At 40.0% G+C, this 19391-nt stretch overlaps 3 protein-coding genes across 3 annotated transcripts; 1 reads left to right on the top strand and 2 right to left on the bottom strand.

Annotated features, from left to right (window-relative positions):
* Positions 1-128: 128 nt before the first annotated feature.
* Positions 129-6946, bottom strand: LOC104701500 (26S proteasome non-ATPase regulatory subunit 2 homolog A). The gene is made up of 23 exons (XM_010417195.3): positions 6503-6946; positions 6085-6185; positions 5777-5897; positions 5622-5681; positions 5253-5363; positions 4987-5052; positions 4724-4845; positions 4431-4545; positions 4200-4274; positions 3167-3325; positions 2960-3067; positions 2785-2886; positions 2552-2692; positions 2359-2463; positions 2051-2272; positions 1850-1963; positions 1555-1770; positions 1412-1471; positions 1208-1321; positions 1030-1115; positions 829-937; positions 547-725; positions 129-441 (listed from the first exon to the last, which is right to left on the bottom strand). The coding sequence occupies exons 1-23, from the start codon at positions 6617-6619 to the stop codon at positions 369-371; spliced, it is 2676 nt and encodes an 891-aa protein (XP_010415497.2). The 5' UTR covers positions 6620-6946; the 3' UTR covers positions 129-368.
* Positions 6947-13260: 6314 nt separating this feature from the next.
* LOC104701522 (transcription activator GLK1) lies at positions 13261-16060 on the bottom strand. The gene is made up of 6 exons (XM_010417221.3): positions 15247-16060; positions 14645-14785; positions 14201-14548; positions 13989-14030; positions 13784-13888; positions 13261-13662 (listed from the first exon to the last, which is right to left on the bottom strand). The coding sequence occupies exons 1-6, from the start codon at positions 15706-15708 to the stop codon at positions 13513-13515; spliced, it is 1248 nt and encodes a 415-aa protein (XP_010415523.1). The 5' UTR covers positions 15709-16060; the 3' UTR covers positions 13261-13512.
* Positions 16061-17150: 1090 nt separating this feature from the next.
* LOC147950377 (uncharacterized) lies at positions 17151-18132 on the top strand. Its single transcript, XM_087513177.1, has one exon. It carries the CDS (start codon positions 17151-17153, stop codon positions 18090-18092), a length of 942 nt encoding a protein of 313 aa, XP_087369303.1. The 3' UTR covers positions 18093-18132.
* Positions 18133-19391: the final 1259 nt, after the last annotated feature.

Here is a 19391-nt window from a genome sequence, read left to right as displayed (position 1 = left end):
CTAGTAGTATATAAGTTTTTTTTTGTAACAAATATTTAATTTAAGCTGACCGTTAAAAGAAAATAGTTCAATATTGAGTTCTTTTTGAGAAAAATCTATGGATGTCTCTATCGACTTGCGCGACTATAAAAATCAAACAGACTAATGTAATAATTTGATTAACGACGTGTCAATAGAAAAGATCCCAACAAAGATATAATGAAACAAAGCTTACACGGAGATAGGAAAAACCAAAAAGGCATAGAACCCATGATGATGAGACATAATAAAACTAGTGAGAGAACTCAGAATGTAGCAGGAAACAGCAGAGCTTCTTTTTCTTCTTCCTATGGTGGTGGTGGTGGTGGTGGTCTTGAAAACGCATCTCTTCACTCCTCTCTGTAGTCTGGATTCTCCTTTAATATGATGAACCCTTCTAGTATCGGCGACAGAGGAATGTATCTGTTTTCCCATTTTTATCGAGTTTTAATTACAAATCAGAGATACCAAAGTCTTTTCAATTCGAAAAAAAAAAATTAAGGTACAAGGGAGGAAGGAAGAACATACTTGTCAGTGGCTAGTTCGGCTCTCTCTCCAGCAGCCAAGAGAACAGGTGTGGAGTGTGTCTGGAAACCTGTTATGGTCTTTGGCCGACCCGCCTGTCCAACCACATCAACTGCTTGTCCTACCCGCACTGGCACTGACAGTGGCTTCAGGTTTTCGTCTACTGTCAACATCATCCTTGGCTACATTTTTTAAACAAAAATTAGGATCACAATCAATCATATCGACAACTTCAACAGATCTAAATAACAAGAGGGGAAAACACTGGGACTAAGTTTCACTCACTTGCATCGCCAAAACGAGGAAGTACAGCACATAATGGTATTTCCCGAGTATGATCGGCTTCATGTCAAGGCATGCATGCAAGAGTGTCACTATACCAGCAAGTGCGGTTCTGCATCAATAAGGTTCACATGAGCAAAGTAAGGATACACAAAAACAAAGCTTAAAAAATCCAACTATCAATAACGAGAATTATCAACTTACGGCGATAGCAAGAACCGTTCAGAGTGGAAGGGGCTGAGTGTTAAGAGACCCTTTCCCATGTGCACCAGCCCTTGAGCAATACGCACCTGCATCATGAGTTACCAAGTGAGTTCAATGATTCAAACAAGAATAACAGTTTTACTGTGCGTAGACAAAACAAAAATGAGGAACACATTACACAGAAGAGAAGACTGGCGTCCTTGTAATAATAGCTGGAGAGGTTCCGAAGCATCCCAGCTATCCTTGCGTTATTAGTTCCAGCACCAATCAGTCCCAACGATATAATTGCTACCTGTAGGAGTTACAAGAAATATCAGTCCCCTCTCAATACTATTCAATTAAAAAACTAACTGGAGAGGCTGTGAAGCGAAATGATACTAACCATGGCAACTTCCGAATCTGTGTCATGACTAAGCCGGCTCAAGGTGTCCATTACAGTCACCTGGAATTGTGGGAGTATAAAAAGAACCAGCATTAATATTATGTAAGCAGCTGAAGTAAGACTAGATTTACAAAAGTATTCACCTTCGGATTTGATATACATATGAGACCAAGGGCCAAAGGCACAGCTCGCCGAATGTTTTGTTCCCCATATTGTAACATCCGCTCCAAAGAACGGATCTCCATATCAATGCCCAGTTCTTCAGACATAGCAACCATTGCTAATCCAAGCACAGCTGGACCCTGGTGGATGTCACCTTTCTCAAGATGCTCCCCACACTGAGCAAGAAGGTCTTGGACCTGAACATATAAGGAGTCAACAACTACACTAAATGCAATGAATTGTGTCAACTTACTACCAGCACAGTTAATTAGATACCTTTAGGACATTCCCAGTTCCAGCATAAGCACAGGCAAGAAGTGTCATATCACAATACTTTCTAATCTTCTCATTGAACGTCTTTGAAACTTCAGCTGTAGCCTCTACACTTTCCTGGTAAATATTGGAACAAGTTGATGTTGAGCAACGCAAATAATGATTATGTACATAGAGGTAGATTAAGTACAACACATAGCCAACCTGTTTGCCAAGGTATAGAAGTCCAAGACCAAGTGGCAAGAAACGAGTGAGGGCATCTCCCAGTTCTGCCTCACTTCGATCCATCAAAGCAAATATAATAGACTGTGCCACTTCTTCGTTACAAGAACCGACATAGATCATTCCCAAAGAAAGTGAAGCAAATGCAATCACATCCAGAGGCGCTTTCGCATCGTTCAGTATCGGCGACAATTTGCTTCTAATCTGTAAGAACAGTGCACATATTAATATTTCGTGAACACCTAAAACAATCAACTAATAATATAGGAAAGAAGATAACATGTCTTGACCTGGTCATTTTGGGAGCCTGCATATGAAATTCCAAGACCCATGATAGCACCAATTCTGACAGATGAATCCTCTTTGTCTATATAGTCTCCAAGAAGTGCTAATGCCTGAGAAATAAAGCTGCGTGAGATGGAAGGGTGGCTGACAATATTAGCACATATGGTCCCCGCAAAATAAAACATAACATCAACTCACGGGGTCACAATCGTTCTTAATGCCACAATTAACAATCCCAACTCCCAGCAGTGCTCCAGCAATGATAGGATTATCATTGCTATGGAAATATTTGTCGAGTTGGGAAAGTCCGGAGTCCACATCCCAAAGTTGAATCATACCCTATCAGAAGGGAAACAACAAGATCTGGTTACAATTTCTACGTCCATGATATGAACACAGCAAATAAATTCATCAAATAAGAAGAAGTATACCAAACTAGCAGCTGCACTAGTCTTGCCATGTTCTTTATTTTTGAAGAGCCAATTTCCAGAAGATCCGGTGGTGGAGTCTGAAGGTACTGTCATTAGTTTGTCCTGCAATAAACAAAAATATATTAAGACGACATGTCTTCCAGTAGATCTATTTTATTACAATCTGCAACCATACCTGACCAAAACCAGCATTTACAAATGCATTGACAAATGTAGCAGCCAAATTCTGTCTAGCAGAATCCACGCTTGCACCAGAGCTGGCCCTGCCGTCGAGCAAGTGAGCCTACAAAATTCAAAAGGGTAGGTTAAAAGACTTGAGGAAAACATAATTTGTAACTAGATAAACGAGTAGCAGGTCTAACATCCATTCAGACTGATTTACCTTGTAGATGTCTTCAGGTGTTTTGGCCTCCATGACCTCAATATCCCTTGCAAGAGTCAGATATCCTTCACTTAACTTAGTGTTGTTAACAATATCCTGTAAGGCTTCTCGGTCATCATCATCTGCAACCATCTCATCGTCAAGGTCAAAGGTTATACCCTGCAACGAGGAATACGAAGACAAACGAAGTATAAGAAAGTATGTCAGTCGGGTATTGTGTCTCTATGTGAACGGCAATTTAAAGCAGTGATGCAGCAGTTAATCAATGTCTGCTTTAGAAGAGAATAGAAGGAGGCCAATGTGGCTAAAGATGAGGTCTATGATGCACGGGTACGTCTATTTGGTAGTCGTCCCCGTACTGGGAACATGTTGGGGACAGAAACTCTACGGGGACTCTATGGGGACGCCTTAGATGCTTTAGGGGAAGATAACATCGAATTTTTTGATATTTGCATCCATTTCATTTCATTCAAAGCACTCTTATCATAAGCATATTTTCATTTCTTCATGTTTTTCTATTTTCTAGACTCTTTTCCCCTCTCTCCTTTTCCCATTAGCTTTACTAATCCCCTCTTATTCAAGGTATGGGTAATATTTTCTTATATGTTTATTGAGTACCCATACCGTACCCGTATGGATAAATTTTTACTTCACCGTTTTCCGTCCCCGTTTCCGTACCCGATTCCTGTTCCCGTACCCGTTTCAGTGCAACCTAGGATGAGGTCTTTCCAGATACAAAATACAAAGTTGGGCTAAAAATAAAGAGACGACTAGTAACTAGCCCAACATTCATGGCTAATCACGAAACAGATTTAAATTCCCTCTAGATCACGCTCGATAACAACTAAGTGTTCTCATTTTCTATCTATTCACTTTATGCAACGGCCGGAAAGTAAAATACAATCGAACAAAAGCACAACTAACTCTTAAAGCATATAGGAGTAAAGATCCAAAACCAAAACATACTAACAGAAAAGAAGGAATGAGATATAACTGTTAAATGTAGTGAAGTAGAGATAGTTAAAGGTCTTACATGACGAGCAATCATGTAGCAGAACTGTTTCTTCCTTAGCAGATCAGCACATGAGGTGAATACTTGTTTAACATACTGCAATACAGAAATATATCGTGGAGCACATTAAACATCAAAAAAAGTTGACACAACGACTCAAAATACTTGACATAGAGGATTGATTTTTCCAGCTGCTACACACTCAGAAATAATAAAATGATACCACGTCCTATAGGAAGATTAAAGTCCTACCTGCGTGTTATCAAGAAATAGTGCAATCTGCAGAGCGTTTGGATATTCTTCAAACTTCATGTAAATCATGTAGGAAATATCTAGAACCAACATGTCATCTGGTCCAGGAAGGTACCTAAAAAATTCAAATATAAGACATCAAAGAGACTTTTGTGAGCAATATAGACAAAGCTCATTACTTGTTTCTACATGACTGGTCTAAAAAAATCAGTAAAATAACAAAATGACTGGTCTAAAACCACAAATAAGAGTGGAGAAAATAAAATAAACAGGATTAAGTATGTTGAAAGTACTTTGCTGCACTTGTGAGATAGTTGCATGTCCTCTTGAAATTTGTTTTGTCTACATGCTCAAGTAAGAGATCAAGATCCTCGACATCCATTAAAAGGTCAACAGCTTCAGTTTCTGCATTATGCTGCAAGGAGTAAAATGAAATCATTTAGAGAGAAATAAACCCCAAAGGTCTAGTGTCAAGCCTATTAATTATAAAATCGCTTCCTATATGCACGACAAGGGCCAAAGAAACAAGAAATATAACAATCTTTAGAAAATTCACCTTCATGTGAAAAGCAACAATTTGCTGCACAAGCTCCATCAAATCGTCAATAGGGGCCTCCTCACTCTGAGATAATGAACAGGTATAACCATGACTCAGTAACCTTTCTCATTGAATAAGACACATACTCATTCCTTAAAACTCCAACAATTAACAAGATAAACCCAAACACAACTTTTAAATTTTTAATAACCCAAGAATATGGGCAAAAGTCCGAGGACGAGAAACTGAATAGTCAAAGACAAAATGGAGATTTGATTTCTAACCTGACGCTTTGTATACTCTTGGGCAATCTCTCCAGCAAGATTCCTGACATATTCGTGACCCCACGATCCAATGTCACCCTCAGTTCCAATCAACCTATAACCTAAGCTTTCCTGGAATAATATTGTAAAAGAAAGTGGATATCAGTACAAAATATGCCTCAAAAATACAAATCAGTAAAATGAACACAATGGCGGTCTACAAAACAAAAAAAAAACCACAACAGCTGTGTTAAGGCAGAACAGAGAGGAGATGAGCAGAAAGAAATGAAAAGGAAACCAGAGGCATATAAAGATGGGAAATAGGTTTAAAAAAAACATGTTATATTAAAAGGCGAAATCGTGTATGAAGAAAATAAGCTAGAAGCATACCCTTTCACCCTCCGCAGACATGGTAAGGGCCAAGACAGACAAGATATCGGACAAGTACTTCTGCAAACATAGCAAAAGCAATCTTTAAGCCATACCCAAAAACAGGAACAAAGAAGGAGTTGACGAGGTATGAATTGAAACCTATGATGACATACCTTGAGATCAGAATCAGCCATTGTTACATGAAATGCTTTAAGAGTTCCATAATGGGGACGGAGAAACTTAAGTGGCTTGGGAACTGAAGTCATGGAGCTTGTTGAAGCCCGGATTTCCTGCCTACGGAACCAAAAAAAAAAAAACAAGGAGGTAATCTTAAGACAAAAGAGTAATGAAAACACAAAAATGTACAGTAATAAAAGAAAGAAAAACATAGACTTTATAAGTTGTACAATCTTCAAAGGCAATAATCTACAATCTTCACAGCTGAGCAAGTCAATATCGGTTTAAAAGATTAATGAATTACCTCATGCTTTCAAGAGCAGCCTTCTGCAACTCCGGGTTGGGATCCTGAACCCTCTCAACATAGAGCTCAAGGTTCTGCTTTAGTTCCAAGTCCTCATCAGACTACAATCACACCCAAGTCATTAAGTGAGACCAAATATATACTAATCTACTAAAACTCTCCTCCCAATCCCAATTTAACAGCTTTCTAATCCCGCTAGTCGAATGAATACATAACATTCACTTTCCCCAGGTTAAAAACCTAATTCTATACAACATACTTACTACCTCAATTCCAGATCGATTTCAATTTACAAACTGAGTACAGATCCTCCTACAGATTTGAAATTAAATTCCTATTCTGATGAACCCAGATACTAAACACAATGTCGAGAGAAAAAAAGGAACGCCAAATCAAAACCGAGAAAGAGGAAACTTACAAGGTCCTCTTCCTTTTTCTCGTCCTTCTTCTTGGGATCCTTAGACGGAACCTTCAGGGAAGCTTCATCCTGCTTCGCACCGCCTCCGACGCTGTTGGGATCCTGAGTTGGAGCCATCTCTCTCTCTCTCTCTCTCTCTCTCTCTCTCTAGTTCCAAATTAAAACCAGATCAATCTCAAGAAGAACCCTTCGCAAGAGCTTAGAATTTGAACACTCAGCCGAATCGACAAGCTTATGCTTTGCACTATCGAAAACTTTATAATTGCAGGGAAACCAAAATCGAAGAATTAAAAAAAAAAAAAGAAAAAAACCCAAACTCTTTCTGCAACTCCAAAGCAGCAATTATACTGTACGGATGGGAAACTCGGAGGAGATAACCCCTCGATCAAGATTTCTACTATGGAATCAGGCCCATTTTGTGTCAATTCAGCCCATAACCGGCCCAATGTCTAAAAATCGACTATTCATGTGTTTTCATGTCCCGTTTTTTTTTGGTAACAGATTAAATTTATTACCATTTTCTGATTTTCTCTCTACAATTTTGAGACAACTTATTAAAAAAAAGACAAAGAAGAACTAGAAAGGGAAAGAGATACAACCAAAGTATGAAGCAAGAAGAGATCCTGGCACCGTGATGAGCCTATCCCTGATAGCGCGATCCAAAGCTGCTTGCATTGACGAGGCGGAAGAGTGGATGCTGGTGAAAATCCTCGCGTTTCGTTCTTTCTAGATAAGATAGCATGTTGTTTGCAGAAGCAGTTTGACAAGCATCCCTTCACCTGAAAATCTTGGGTTTCTAGTCTGCATAATCCAAGTGGAGATGGAGCCAATTGATGCTGGTGGGTGACTCCAAATTTTTGAAGCAAAAGTCTGCCAAATCCCTGCGGAGTAAGGACAATTGAAGAAGAGGTGGTCATGAGTTTCCAAACCGTTTGAACAGAGCACACAAGCTGCAGGAACATTTAGTCCCCACACTCGCAACCTGTCCCTCGTAGGCAGTCTTCCTTTCATTACTAGCCAAAGGATAAAAGCAAATCTGGGAACTCCTTCTTTAAACCAGACCACTTTTTTTCCAAGGTACCAGAGGGAAGATTGATCGCAGTTGCTCCCAAGTTTCCTTGGAAGAGAAAGATTCTGAGAGTGAACCTGTCCTTCGTCGCCATAGATAAACATCATGGCCCTGAAGAGCGTGGGGCGGGGTGATTGTTGTTAGTGTGATCATGAGTTGCTGGTGTGCCTCTGAGTGAGCTCCCGGCATCCACCATTCACCATTTCTCACCGCCTCCGCTACCTTGGCTTCCTTTCTAATGCGAAGATCCCGTGGACCATTCTCACCAATGAAAGTAAGAAGAGGCCCATGACCTGTCCAATTATCGAACCAGAAAGAAACAGACTTTCCATCTTTTACTTCGCACTTCATGAATTCCACCATATAAGACTTCAGAGAGATCATTGATTTTATTGTCCTGGATAGCCTTGGGGAGTCCCTTAGACTCCAAAAACTCTTTCTTTGCAAGATATTGCCTCTTATCCAAGCTACCCATAGAGAACTTGCATTTGTAAAGAGATTCCAAATCAACTTTAGTTGAAACACGATTGCAAAGTCCTCCAACAAACGAATGCCCAGTCCCCCTTCCTCTTTAGGCTTGCAGACGTCTACCCAGGCTACTCTTGCCCCCACTGCCGAGGTGACTTTGTTTTTCCAAAGAAAAGTTGCGCATAAAGAGTCCACCTTGGCATAGAATCGCTTTGGAAGGTTGAACACTGCACTCCAGAAATTAACCATGCCATAAATAACCGAGGATATCAACCTGATCTTACCAGCGAAGGAAAGAAACTTTACTGTCCAAGCATGCAGCTTATTTGTGATTTTCTCGATGAATGGTTGCAGAGTAGCAAAGGAAATTCTCGCTGGATTCAGTGGAAGGCCCAGGTAACGAGTAGGGAATACACCCACTTTAATCCCTTGCAAGGCGCTAAGGACTGCCACTTGAACCTCCGAATATCCCCCAAAGAATATTTCTGACTTTTCCGGGTTGACATCCAAACCACTGAAGCTCTTGAATGTTTTAATTGTTTCAGCAATTCCATTGAGAGAGTGTCTCGCTCCGTCCGAGAAAACCAGCAAGTCATCAGCAAATAAAAGATGTGTTACCACTGGGGAGGCACAGAGAGGGTGTAGCCTTATGTGTCCTTGGTCTGCAGCTCGTTCAAGCAGTTTGGAAAGCACCTCCATAACCATAATGAACAAATATGGAGAGAGTGGATCGCCCTGACGGAGTCCTTTTTTCCCGGGAAAGAAACCCGCTAGTTCACCATTGATTGATATCGAGAATCTTGGTGATGAGATGCATTCCTTCACCCAAGTGCAAAAAATAGTTGGGAAGTTCTGAGCTTCAAGCACCTTGAGCACAAAATCCCAACACACCGTGTCAAACGCTTTCCTTATGTCTACCTTGAGCATGCAACTCTTACTACACGTTTCTTTTTGATAATCCTTGATTAGCTCTGACGCCAATAGCACGTTCTCTCCCAGACTTCATCCCTTTAAAAACGCTGCTTGGTTTGGACTAATGCATTCCGGTAGAAGAGGCTTCAATCTGTTTGCGATGATTTTGGAAATGATTTTATAGGTCAGATTGCAGCAACTTATCGGCCTGTAGTCACCCAGTTTACATGCTTCAGGTTGCTTTGGGATGAGAGTAATAGCCGTGTTGTTAAAGTCCTTCAACAGTCGACCATTCCTGAAAAATTCCTGCACTGCAGCGATAACATCTGTCCCTACTGTGTCCCAGGATGCTCTGTAGAATTCCACTGAAAAACCATCTGGTCCAGGGCTCTTATCCCTTGGCATTGCGAAGACAGCGCACTTAATTTCTTCGGCTGAGACCGTTTTCTGCAGCTTCTGCCTTTGAGTGTCTGTGCATCTGAACGAAAGCAAATCCTGTATCTCAGCAATTGAGACAGGAGATATTGGCATCTCTGTGCATCCTATTATACCCTGGAAGTAATCTGCGGCATGTTCCTTAATATCCTTTGGTTTAACAAGCTTTCTATCATCCATATCTCTGAGATAGTGAATGTGGTTCCTCGCAGCTCTCTGGGAGGCAGACTTGTGGAAGAAAGTTGTGTTCCTGTCTCCAAGATTCATCCAAGTAGCTCTCGATTTCTGACGAAAGAATGTTTCCTCTGCTGATTTTAGAAAATTCCAGTGCTCCCTAGCTTGATGTTCTTCCCTCACTGTTTGAGCATCCGGGTTAGAGAGAATATTCCGCTGCAAGCTTATGACCTTTTCTTCTTGAACTTTAACTCTTGTTGTAATCCCGCTGAAGTGCTGCCTGTTTAAACCTCTGAGCACTGGTTTTAATAGTCTGAGAGACCTTACTAGCTTGAACTGACATGTGCCCTGGATCTCTTGCGGGTTCCATACTTGTCTAACTGACGCATGATAGTCATTGTGTGCTACAACATGGGTGAAAAACTTAAACGGCTTCCTGATCTCGCGATTAATAGACGGCATCTGGAAGAGGCAAGCAGCATGATCTGATTGAATAGGCGCTAGAAAATCTGCATAAGAGTTTTGAAAAACCTGAGCCCAAGGTTGATTGATGAAAGCATGATCAATCTTCTTTGATGCCGGGCTATCCTCTTGATTATTCCACCAAGTGTAGGTTAGGCCTTTCGCTTGGGCTTCAAACAAATCTGCATTCTGCATAGCCAAATTGATGTCATCCATTCCTGTTGTATCAATGTTCTGCGAGAGATGCTCGGAGTGATGCGAAAGTCTCAGGATCTGATTAAAGTCACCTATCACCGCCCACGGATGCCTTGATAACGGAGTATTACCATTCAACCAATCCAGTTCCTCCCATAACGGTTGTCTTTCCTCTGGTAAGTTGTAAGCATAAGCAAAAGAAACCGAGAAATTAATATTATGTGATGGAATATAGATACCGCATGTTATCAACTGCGCCGATACTTTATAAACCACCAAATTGACTGATGGATCCCAAACCAGCACAACTCTTGCTGTAGAGTGGTACTCAAAATTTCCAAAAAATTTCCATCCTGCAGGAATCGCTCTTGCTATTCGTCCTGCATTTATTTCTTGAACATGCGTTTCCACAAACGCTCCAAAAAGTGGCTTATGGATGTTAATCCAATCCTTCGTTAAGTCCTGACGTCTACTACTATTCAGACCTCTTACATTCCACACAAAAAACATATATAATGTTGGATTACTTAGAAACTGTGGCTTTACGGCCACTCTTCCGGCGCGAAACCAGAATAAAAGGAGCTCCATTTTCCTCAGCCTCATGAACTGAGCTATTCAAAGTATTTGTGGCCTCTGCCTCAGTACCTTGGTTCGTAACTTCCTGTTCATTCTCAGCAACAGTCGGAGTCTCAGCAACAGTCGTAGTCATAGTCTCAATACTGGTGACCACTGTGTTAGATATATCCTCAGAAGGAGTTCCTCCGTCTTTCACTGTCTGAGTTCTCTCTTCCCCTGTTTTGCTTGAAGGAGTTTGAGAAATCTCTAATTCTTCCTTCGACTTATCCATCGTATTTGATACATTTCCGGCAGCTTCCTTAGGCACTTCTTTGATCTTCCACACTGCTGCAGGAGAACGACCTTGACGAGATCTTCTATTGATTCTAGGTCGACTCCGAGATCGATTCGTCCTAGTTTTGCTCATGGGAGGTACCTGAAGCCATAGCTTGCACCGACTTCGGTCATGGCCGTACGCATTGCATTCCTGACACTTCGGAGGCAACCAAGGGTATGTAACAGATACCTCAAATTCACGTCCAGAGGATAGCCCCATGATGAGCTTTGTTGGAAGGTCCTTTGTAAGATCAACTCTGACCAGTATCTTTGCAACCTCAAATGTTTCCTTCCTCTCTGTTTCGGGAGCCAAAGCCATTGGCTTTCCAACTGCTGTCGCAAGCCTGCTCAAGCTCTTCTTGTTGAAAAGCAGGTATGGTACTCCTCTAAATTCCACTGTAATTGCAGCTGAGGTAATGCTCGGTGCATCAGGCTCAAACTCAGGCGACCATGGGGAGACAAACATGGGGAACCCTGCTATGTTCCACATGTGCCGGCTGAGAAGTATATCCCTGGTTCTTTCGTTTGTCACTCGTAGCAGAAAAGAACCTGGACCCGTGTTGTGCACAAAGATACGCGGGCCCGTTCTAGCCCACAAGGCATTCACTACTCCGATTACCCTACCCATTTCTGGATAGTTGCCATGAAATTGAGCAAATACGAAATCTTTGAACTCATCCTTCGCCTCCTCAATATTCTCATCAGGGATGAGTACAAAGGGGACACCAGTGATATGCTGTGATGGTGTACCAAGTTCCTCCAAATCGTCTTTGAGGAGACTGGACCACATTTTATCCAGAGTCGGCATGACCTTCCCTGTAGAGATAGCTGATACAGTTTTGCCCAGAGAGTCTGCACCAGTATTTACCACCTCTTCCTGGGATTTTTCGCCGGAGACACCTGCCTCAACAGCCGATAGAATCGTAGGTGGAGAAGTTTCATCTTGGGGAGCAAGAGAAGATGTCAGATCTGAAAGGATCTTTTCCGTTGAGGCCGCCGAGTCCCCTGGACCAGCAACTCCTGGCGTAGATGATGGGATTCCGACAGTTAATTCTTCGGGGGTGTCAAGAGTGACCGGGTCTACGAGGTTTGTGGATTTGCCTCCGTCGACCTTCTGAGAAGAGATCCCAGTTAACGCAGTAAATCGAGCAAACTGCAAGGTTCCCGGGATTTGAGGTTGAGAGAGAGTGGATCCCTTATTTTTCTTTCGCTTTGGCATCTGAAACAAGTTTCGTCGCCGGCGTGAGGCCGGCCAACGGCGTCAATTAGGGTTAGGAAACTAATCGCCTTTTTGTGAGTATTTTTTTTTTTTTTTTATGTCCCGTTTTTATAAGGTTTGAAGTTTTGAACAACCACCAATATTTAGTATTTACCGTGTATCCTAACCTTTACTGGTTCAATTATTCTTTTAACCATGTTATGCTTATCTTGTGGTTAAATAAAATTAATTATTTATCGTAGAGTTTAAGAACCCTTGGTTCAATTAATCTCACTGTGATTTTAATTTAGTCATTGTAGTAGACCTAGGCACCAAACACTAGCTAATATGCATTCATTTCGGTTTGGGCTGTCCGGTTAGAAAAAGAAAGAAAAATGATTTGTCTTTCTTTTTTCTTTTTTTTTCTTCATTATCTTCGACCGAAGTCCTTTACATATTCGAATTTGAATAGAGTATTCTGTATTCATTTTGGTTATATATATATATATTAAAGACCATGCATGTTCGGTATATGAATGTATTTATGTATTACAACTTTGTCTCTTTATGATATAAATACGTACATATAAAAAGATATGCATATGTACATGATGTGGGAGTGCAAAATGAGATACTAGTAATAGTATGCGCATGTATATGTGAAGTATTAACTATGAAGAGAGAGAGAGAGATGGACCATACAAAAATTTGAAGGAGACGAGAGAGAGTGGTCACAATTGGGAGAAACAAGAGGTCGTTACGTTGGATTTTACGTTGCCTCCATGCACTCCCAATTCTCCCCTTATCTCGTGGTCCTCTCTCTCTCCATTGTTTGCATTGTACATTTCCATATATATATGCGTCCGGAAATACAATTCATGATCATTTGATGATAATAATTAATATAATATATATATCTCAAACTAGCAATCAAGTTCTAATTAACACCAACGGTTACAGCGGATATAAGTCATTTATTTGCGTTTAATTTATAGCTAGAGAGTGTACTTATAACGTACACATGAAAATGTTCTCTTTATTAGTCACAACATGACACGATTAATTAAAGAGACCCTAGACTTTCAACACTCAACAAGGGTCAAGACGAAAACAACCCTTGGAAAACAAAAAAAAAAAGATACAAGAATTGAAAGACATGTCGTCGAATTTTGTTTTGGTTCGTTTTGCCTTTGGGGATTGTCCGTTTCAAGACGCTGTTGGCGGAACCTCAGAGACACCGTGACGGTGAAGCTCAGTCATAACACCGTCAACTACCGGTGGCTTCAATCCCAACGGAAGTGGCAGCCACGGCCTCGTCAATACATCTCCTATGGCGGCATCCACGCTCTCTTTTGACTGTTCCATTCATAATATGTACACAAAAAGTCAAAAAAAAAAAAGAGAATATAATTACATAAATCAAATGCGAGAAGTCAAACTCGACAACAATCAAACCATTGTCTCAGATAATTCTTACCGGATGTAAGTCCACCGGCGGACGACCACCACCGAAGCCGTGATTTGGTTTGTACACCGGCGGCAGAGCCTGTGGGATTCCGGCAACCGGGGATGCTCTAAATCTCTATACAATTAGCAGTCAAAAATACGATTTAAACATATATATCGAAGCAAAAAAAGGGTGTATATACGGAAATAATCTTGGATATGTTGGTTCATATTACCGTAGCTGCGGTCGGCAAATACGGAGTCGTCCCGTTATGAATCTACATGCGACCAAATAAATATGTTAGTTAATTAGAAAGACAAGCATCCATGTAATAACGGGTTTTTATTTTGTTGTCAACTATTAACCAATTTATTCATAAATTTAAATTACTAGCTAGTATATATGATGAAAAAAGAGGGTAAAGGTTTTATAAATGTGGAAACTTACTATTGGATGCCAGTAGGGTGAATCGGAGACCCAAAACGGTGGATTAGGCATTGCGGCAGAAGGTGGAGGTAAGTGTTTGGGCCACACATGAGACATGACGGACTGATCCACCGTGGGATGTCCCCACACATGCAACGGTCTAAAATGATGGTGGTGGACAGGTGGCGCCGGTGCTACAGCCACGGGCGGCGGTGGAAACCCAAGAGTGGGTGCTGGTGCAAGCCATCCATTTTTACTCCGACCATTAATATTACCTCCGGTGTCTACTCCGTAGATATGCCGCTTGCGAGTCCAATTAGCCGCTTCGGCCTCACGAGCTAGCAGATGTTTCCTATGAGACCTATATTTCTAGTACACCATATATAATAACAAACACTTAATTCGGTTGGTTATTTTAGAGAATAATGCAATTAATAAGAAGCGTAAATATAAATAAATACTTACTTGAAGGTGACTAGCGACGTTGTGACGAGTGAGACAATGGACTCCCATAAGCTCCAAAATTCGAGAAGGAACAGCTTTGTCCACTCCTAACTGTTCCACTGCCTCCACGAATCTCCTGTGTAGCTCTGGTGTCCAATCCACCTTCACACACACACATCCCAACATATAACCATTTTCTTTATCATTTCGATACTTTTTTACATGCATACTGTATATATGTAGTGACAACAACATTCTTAATTAGCAGCCAACTTGTTTACATTTTTAACACAGTATATGATTTCATTACTTGTCAAAATTTCTATGAATCTTCGACAAGAAATATAATAGCTTAAGCTTATAGGGATGCACGTGATATGTCTTACCACGATTTTTATAAACTCAAATATGGAAATTTAGATTTTTTTTTTTTTTTTTTTTTGAAAAAATTTTGAAGACTTAATTAGCAAGAAAATAAATTAAATTTAAACGAATAAATCTACTTCAAAGAAATTAAAAATCCATTTTAGATCGGTTCATCTAATCGACTCTAGCTAGGGTTTATTATATTCATGTAAGATTATTAATTATTTTTAAAAAAAAATATTAGTTTAATTAATTACCTTCATCTTTCTCTTCCCATCGTTTTTACTGATCCGATTGTTCTTGAAAGAAGCAGAAGAGGGATACTTCCTTTTCCGGTCACAGTCACCTTCATAAGTCACCGTCTCCGCCGCAGCATCGTCTCTTTTGCTGATGACTTCTTCACCTTTCCCGGTAACACCCTTGTTAGTATCCCCTTGACTATCAGTCTTATCCGACGCCGTGGTAATCGTGGAAGAAGCGTTCATGTGGTCGGAGAAATCCCCGGCTAGGATCTCAGGGTCGATCTCCAAGTCAGGAAGCACATCTCCGGCGGCACCGAAGAGATCGTCGAAGTCAATGATGTCGAGGAGATCCCCGTGGTCTGCGAAATCCGGAAACTCATCCTCCTCCAGGTTGATCGTGAATCCACACGACGACGTATCAAGAAACTCTGACGCTACATCCCAACCATCTCTCGTCGCCGGAGACAGAGCTAACATCGATCAATCTTCACTTGTCGATCCAACTTAATTTCCAAATATAAATTGGAGAGAGAGAAATATGTATGTAAGTATAGATATTAGATAGGGTAGACTTAAGAATATAGAGAGCTAGCTAGACATGTTTGATATCCAAAGTAAAGTCTCTTTGTTCTCCCCTAAAGCCAGATATAAAGTTTGAAAGCTTGACAATTGCTAGTGACAAATTAAAGATGACAGTAATTCAATCATGTGCTAGCTATATATAGAGAGAGCGAGAGCAATAAGTCATAACGAGAAGAAAATGGATCAGAGCCACAACTTTAAAGTTCGATATCTTATTGTCGTATTTGTCTCTTTTACCGTTTTCGGTATTTTGGTTTTGGTCTGTCCCAACATTATTGATCAACGAGAGATAATTGTTGTATTTCACTGAACATGGATTTCCATAACCGACCCATACTAAGCCCAAGTTCACAAGGCCCATCGTTGTTTCCTATATCTATTAAGTTTAGGACTTGTGTATCTATATATATATATATATATATATATATATATATATATATATATACTCTTATCATTGAATGAATAACACAACAACAAGTTTCACAACACCTTATCAGCACGAGTTTGCTCTAAAAAGCTTTTCGAAAATCTCCTAACCCTAAATTGCTATAAACCGCACATCAGCCCTTGTTCGTTCAAGCTCCCCGTTCGTGATCAGCTCGTTTGTTTTCTGTGGTCTTTAGCTCCCGGACCAATCCATTCAACCCTATCGGTGATCAAGGTAAACAATCAAACTCATCTAACATATATATCAAATCTGATCCCTAATTATATTTGAACCCTAAAATCTACATATATACAATCAACAAATCGAAATCCTAAAGCTATAAACCCTAAATATTCTATACCCTAATCTGATTGTTTTGAAACCCTAAATTCTAAAACATTAAAATCCGGTTGTTTGAGGTTAAGAATTGTTTAGGATGAATTAACTGTTATTATTTGATTGTTCTATGTTTTAGCATGAAATCCTAAAATTAAAATCTTAAAATCGAAACTCAATCAGGATAACTCCCAAACTTGTATGTTAGATTCTCCTAAACATACTTTGGCCTTATCTCTTGTATATTTAAATTCTCCTAAATATACTAGAGCCTTATCCTTAACTTATTTCAAGCTTAAAAAAAAGAGGAAAAACTAACTAAAAAGAGAAAACCTTAATTGTTTGCATAATGTTTCCTTATTCATACTAGATCATAATTTGTCTAGGATTGTTTTCATGCATAAACTAACCACATGACCATGTAAGAAATCCCTTGCTAGGACCAGCATGATTCGGTCTTAAAAACCGCATGGCCTAGACTAAATTGATTGTATGATTCGGTCTTAAAAACCGCATGGCATAATCTAAATCGATTGCATAATTTTTAATTTTTATGTGCTTGTGTCTCTTATAGATGTCAAAGATCAACAAGCTTCGATATACTGCACTTAATGTCTCTGGTGACAACTATCCACAATGGGCTTTGGATACTAAGATTACCCTGAAATCAAAGGACCTCTACGAATGCATTGAGGATAACAATGAGGCCACTGAAAAAGAAAGATATAAGGCGATTCTCCTCATACGCCATCACCTTGCCCCGAGTCTCAAAAATCAGTACCTCACCATTGAGAATCCTCTTGACCTTTGGGTAGAGTTGAAAAGCAGATATGATCATCGAAAGATGGTTCTTTTACCAAAGGCTCAGTTCGATTGGAAGAATCTCAGAATCCAGGATTTTAAATCCGTGGATGAGTATAATTCAGAACTATTTAAGATAGTTTCAATCTTGAAACCATGTGGTAAGGAAGTTACTGAGGAAGACTTGATAGAGAAAACATTCTCAACAAATAACATATTGCTTCAACAACAATATCGTGAAAAGGATTTTACTACATATGCAAGTCTAATCTCTTGTTTGCTACTTGCTGAGCAAAACAATGAGTTATTGCTAATGAACAGTGCAATGAGACCTCCTAGTTCTACTCCATTACCAGAAGCCCACAAAGCTGATATGACCAAGAAAGAGCCTAAAGAGACTAAAGAGTCTAACTACGTTCATAGGGACAAGTATCATGGCTGTGGCCGTGGTAGAGGACGTGGTGGTCATGGCAATTACCAAGGAAACCATTATGATGGTCATGGCCGTGGGAATCAATCCGACTTTGGTCGTGGTCAAGGTAGAGGCCGCGTAATTTTCAAACCGCAACACAAGACCAAATCCATTTGCCATAGATGTGGTATGTGGAACCATTGGGCAAAGACGTGTAGGACACCTAAGCACCTTGTTGATCTCTATCAAGAGAGTGTGAAAAAGAATCCGGAAGCTAACTTGGTTCATATCCACGTTGAATGAGATTTCGACCATGAGAAAGATGATCAAATAGATTATGAGACTTCAGATTACCTAAAAGAGGATAATTAAATTTAGACACCTATTGTTTTGATTTATTTTTATTTTTATTTTTTTTCCATGTTTTATGATTTTGGATTTTATTGAATTATGATTTTGGTTTAAATTCAATTATTTTATATACGTTTGTTTGCTTTATTCCTTTATAACTAAAAAATAATTCTTGTCCATATTAAGAAATGACTGAGGACAAGAACATACTTGTGGTGGATAGTGGATCAAGCCACACAATTTTGAAGGACAAGAGATATTTTGTGAATCTCACTTTGAAAAATGCCAATATTAGCACAATAGCGGGTATAGCTAGTCTGATTGAAGGCTACGGCGAGACCCATATTCTTTTACCTAAGGGTACGCATCTTGAAATACCAGATGCTTTATATTCACCCAGCTAAAAAAGGAGCTTATTGAGTTTCAAAGATATTCGTTTGGATTGTTTCCATATTGAAACTAAGGGTGAAGGGAACCAAGAGTTCCTACACATTACCGAGATCACCCAAGGCTTTAAGAAAGACCTAGAGACTATACCCGCATTATCTAATGGCCTTTGCTATGCCAAAATAAATACGATAGAAGCTAATATGAAAATGAACAAGATGTTAAATGAATAATTCACTTTATGGCATGAGCGCTTGGCCATCCCGGTTCTAACATGATGCATAAGCTAATCTTAAATTCAAAAGGACACACTCTAAGAGAGAGACAAGTTATCCCTAAGAATCTCATGTGTGTAGCATGTGCACAACGGAAACTCATTATAAGGCCATCACCAGTCAAAGTAACTAAAGAGACTTTAAATTTTCTGGAAAGGATACAAGGAGATATATGTGGACCAAGATGGTCGTATGTTTGTCTATTCCACTGGAAACCTAGCGTTTGCTAGATTGCTGGCCTAGATCATACTTCTGCGCGCACACTTTCCAGATTTTCCACTTAAGATTATACGTCTAGATAATGCTGGTGAATTTACATCCCAAGCGTTTAATGATTATTGTATGTCCATGGGGGTAAGTGTGGAACATCCCGTGGCACATGTACATACACAAAATGGATTAGCTGAATCCTTCATTAAACGAATTCAATTGATTGCTCGACCATTACTCATGAAGTCGAAGCTTCTTGTGTCGGCTTGGGGACACGCGGTATTACATGCAGCATAACTTATACGCATCAGGTCATCTAGTGAGCATAAATATTCACCATCCCAATTACTCATGGGTCATGAGCCAGACATATCCCATC

Source organism: Camelina sativa, chromosome 1, assembly GCF_030686135.1.
Source record: "Camelina sativa cultivar CO46 ecotype springtype chromosome 1, ASM3068613v1".
NCBI classification, from domain to species: Eukaryota; Viridiplantae; Streptophyta; class Magnoliopsida; order Brassicales; family Brassicaceae; genus Camelina; species Camelina sativa.
This window is presented reverse-complemented; position numbering and strand designations above follow the sequence as displayed.

Excerpts from the sequence above, each read along its gene's own strand:
- LOC104701500 (XM_010417195.3), bottom strand. The coding sequence starts at position 6,619 with ATGGCTCCAACTCAGGATCCCAACAGCGTCGGAGGCGGTGCGAAGCAG. Across the intron at positions 4,275-4,430 it reads TATTTCTTGATAACACGCAG|TATGTTAAACAAGTATTCAC; the intron begins GTAGGACTTTAA and ends TCTGTATTGCAG. Across the intron at positions 1,116-1,207 it reads ACGCCAGTCTTCTCTTCTGT|GTGCGTATTGCTCAAGGGCT; the intron begins GTAATGTGTTCC and ends CTCATGATGCAG.
- LOC104701522 (XM_010417221.3), bottom strand. The coding sequence starts at position 15,708 with ATGTTAGCTCTGTCTCCGGCGACGAGAGATGGTTGGGATGTAGCGTCA. Across the intron at positions 14,786-15,246 it reads ATGGGAAGAGAAAGATGAAG|GTGGATTGGACACCAGAGCT; the intron begins GTAATTAATTAA and ends GTGTGTGTGAAG. Across the intron at positions 13,663-13,783 it reads CGCCGGTGGACTTACATCCG|TCAAAAGAGAGCGTGGATGC; the intron begins GTAAGAATTATC and ends TGAATGGAACAG.
- LOC147950377 (XM_087513177.1), top strand. The coding sequence starts at position 17,151 with ATGTCAAAGATCAACAAGCTTCGATATACTGCACTTAATGTCTCTGGT.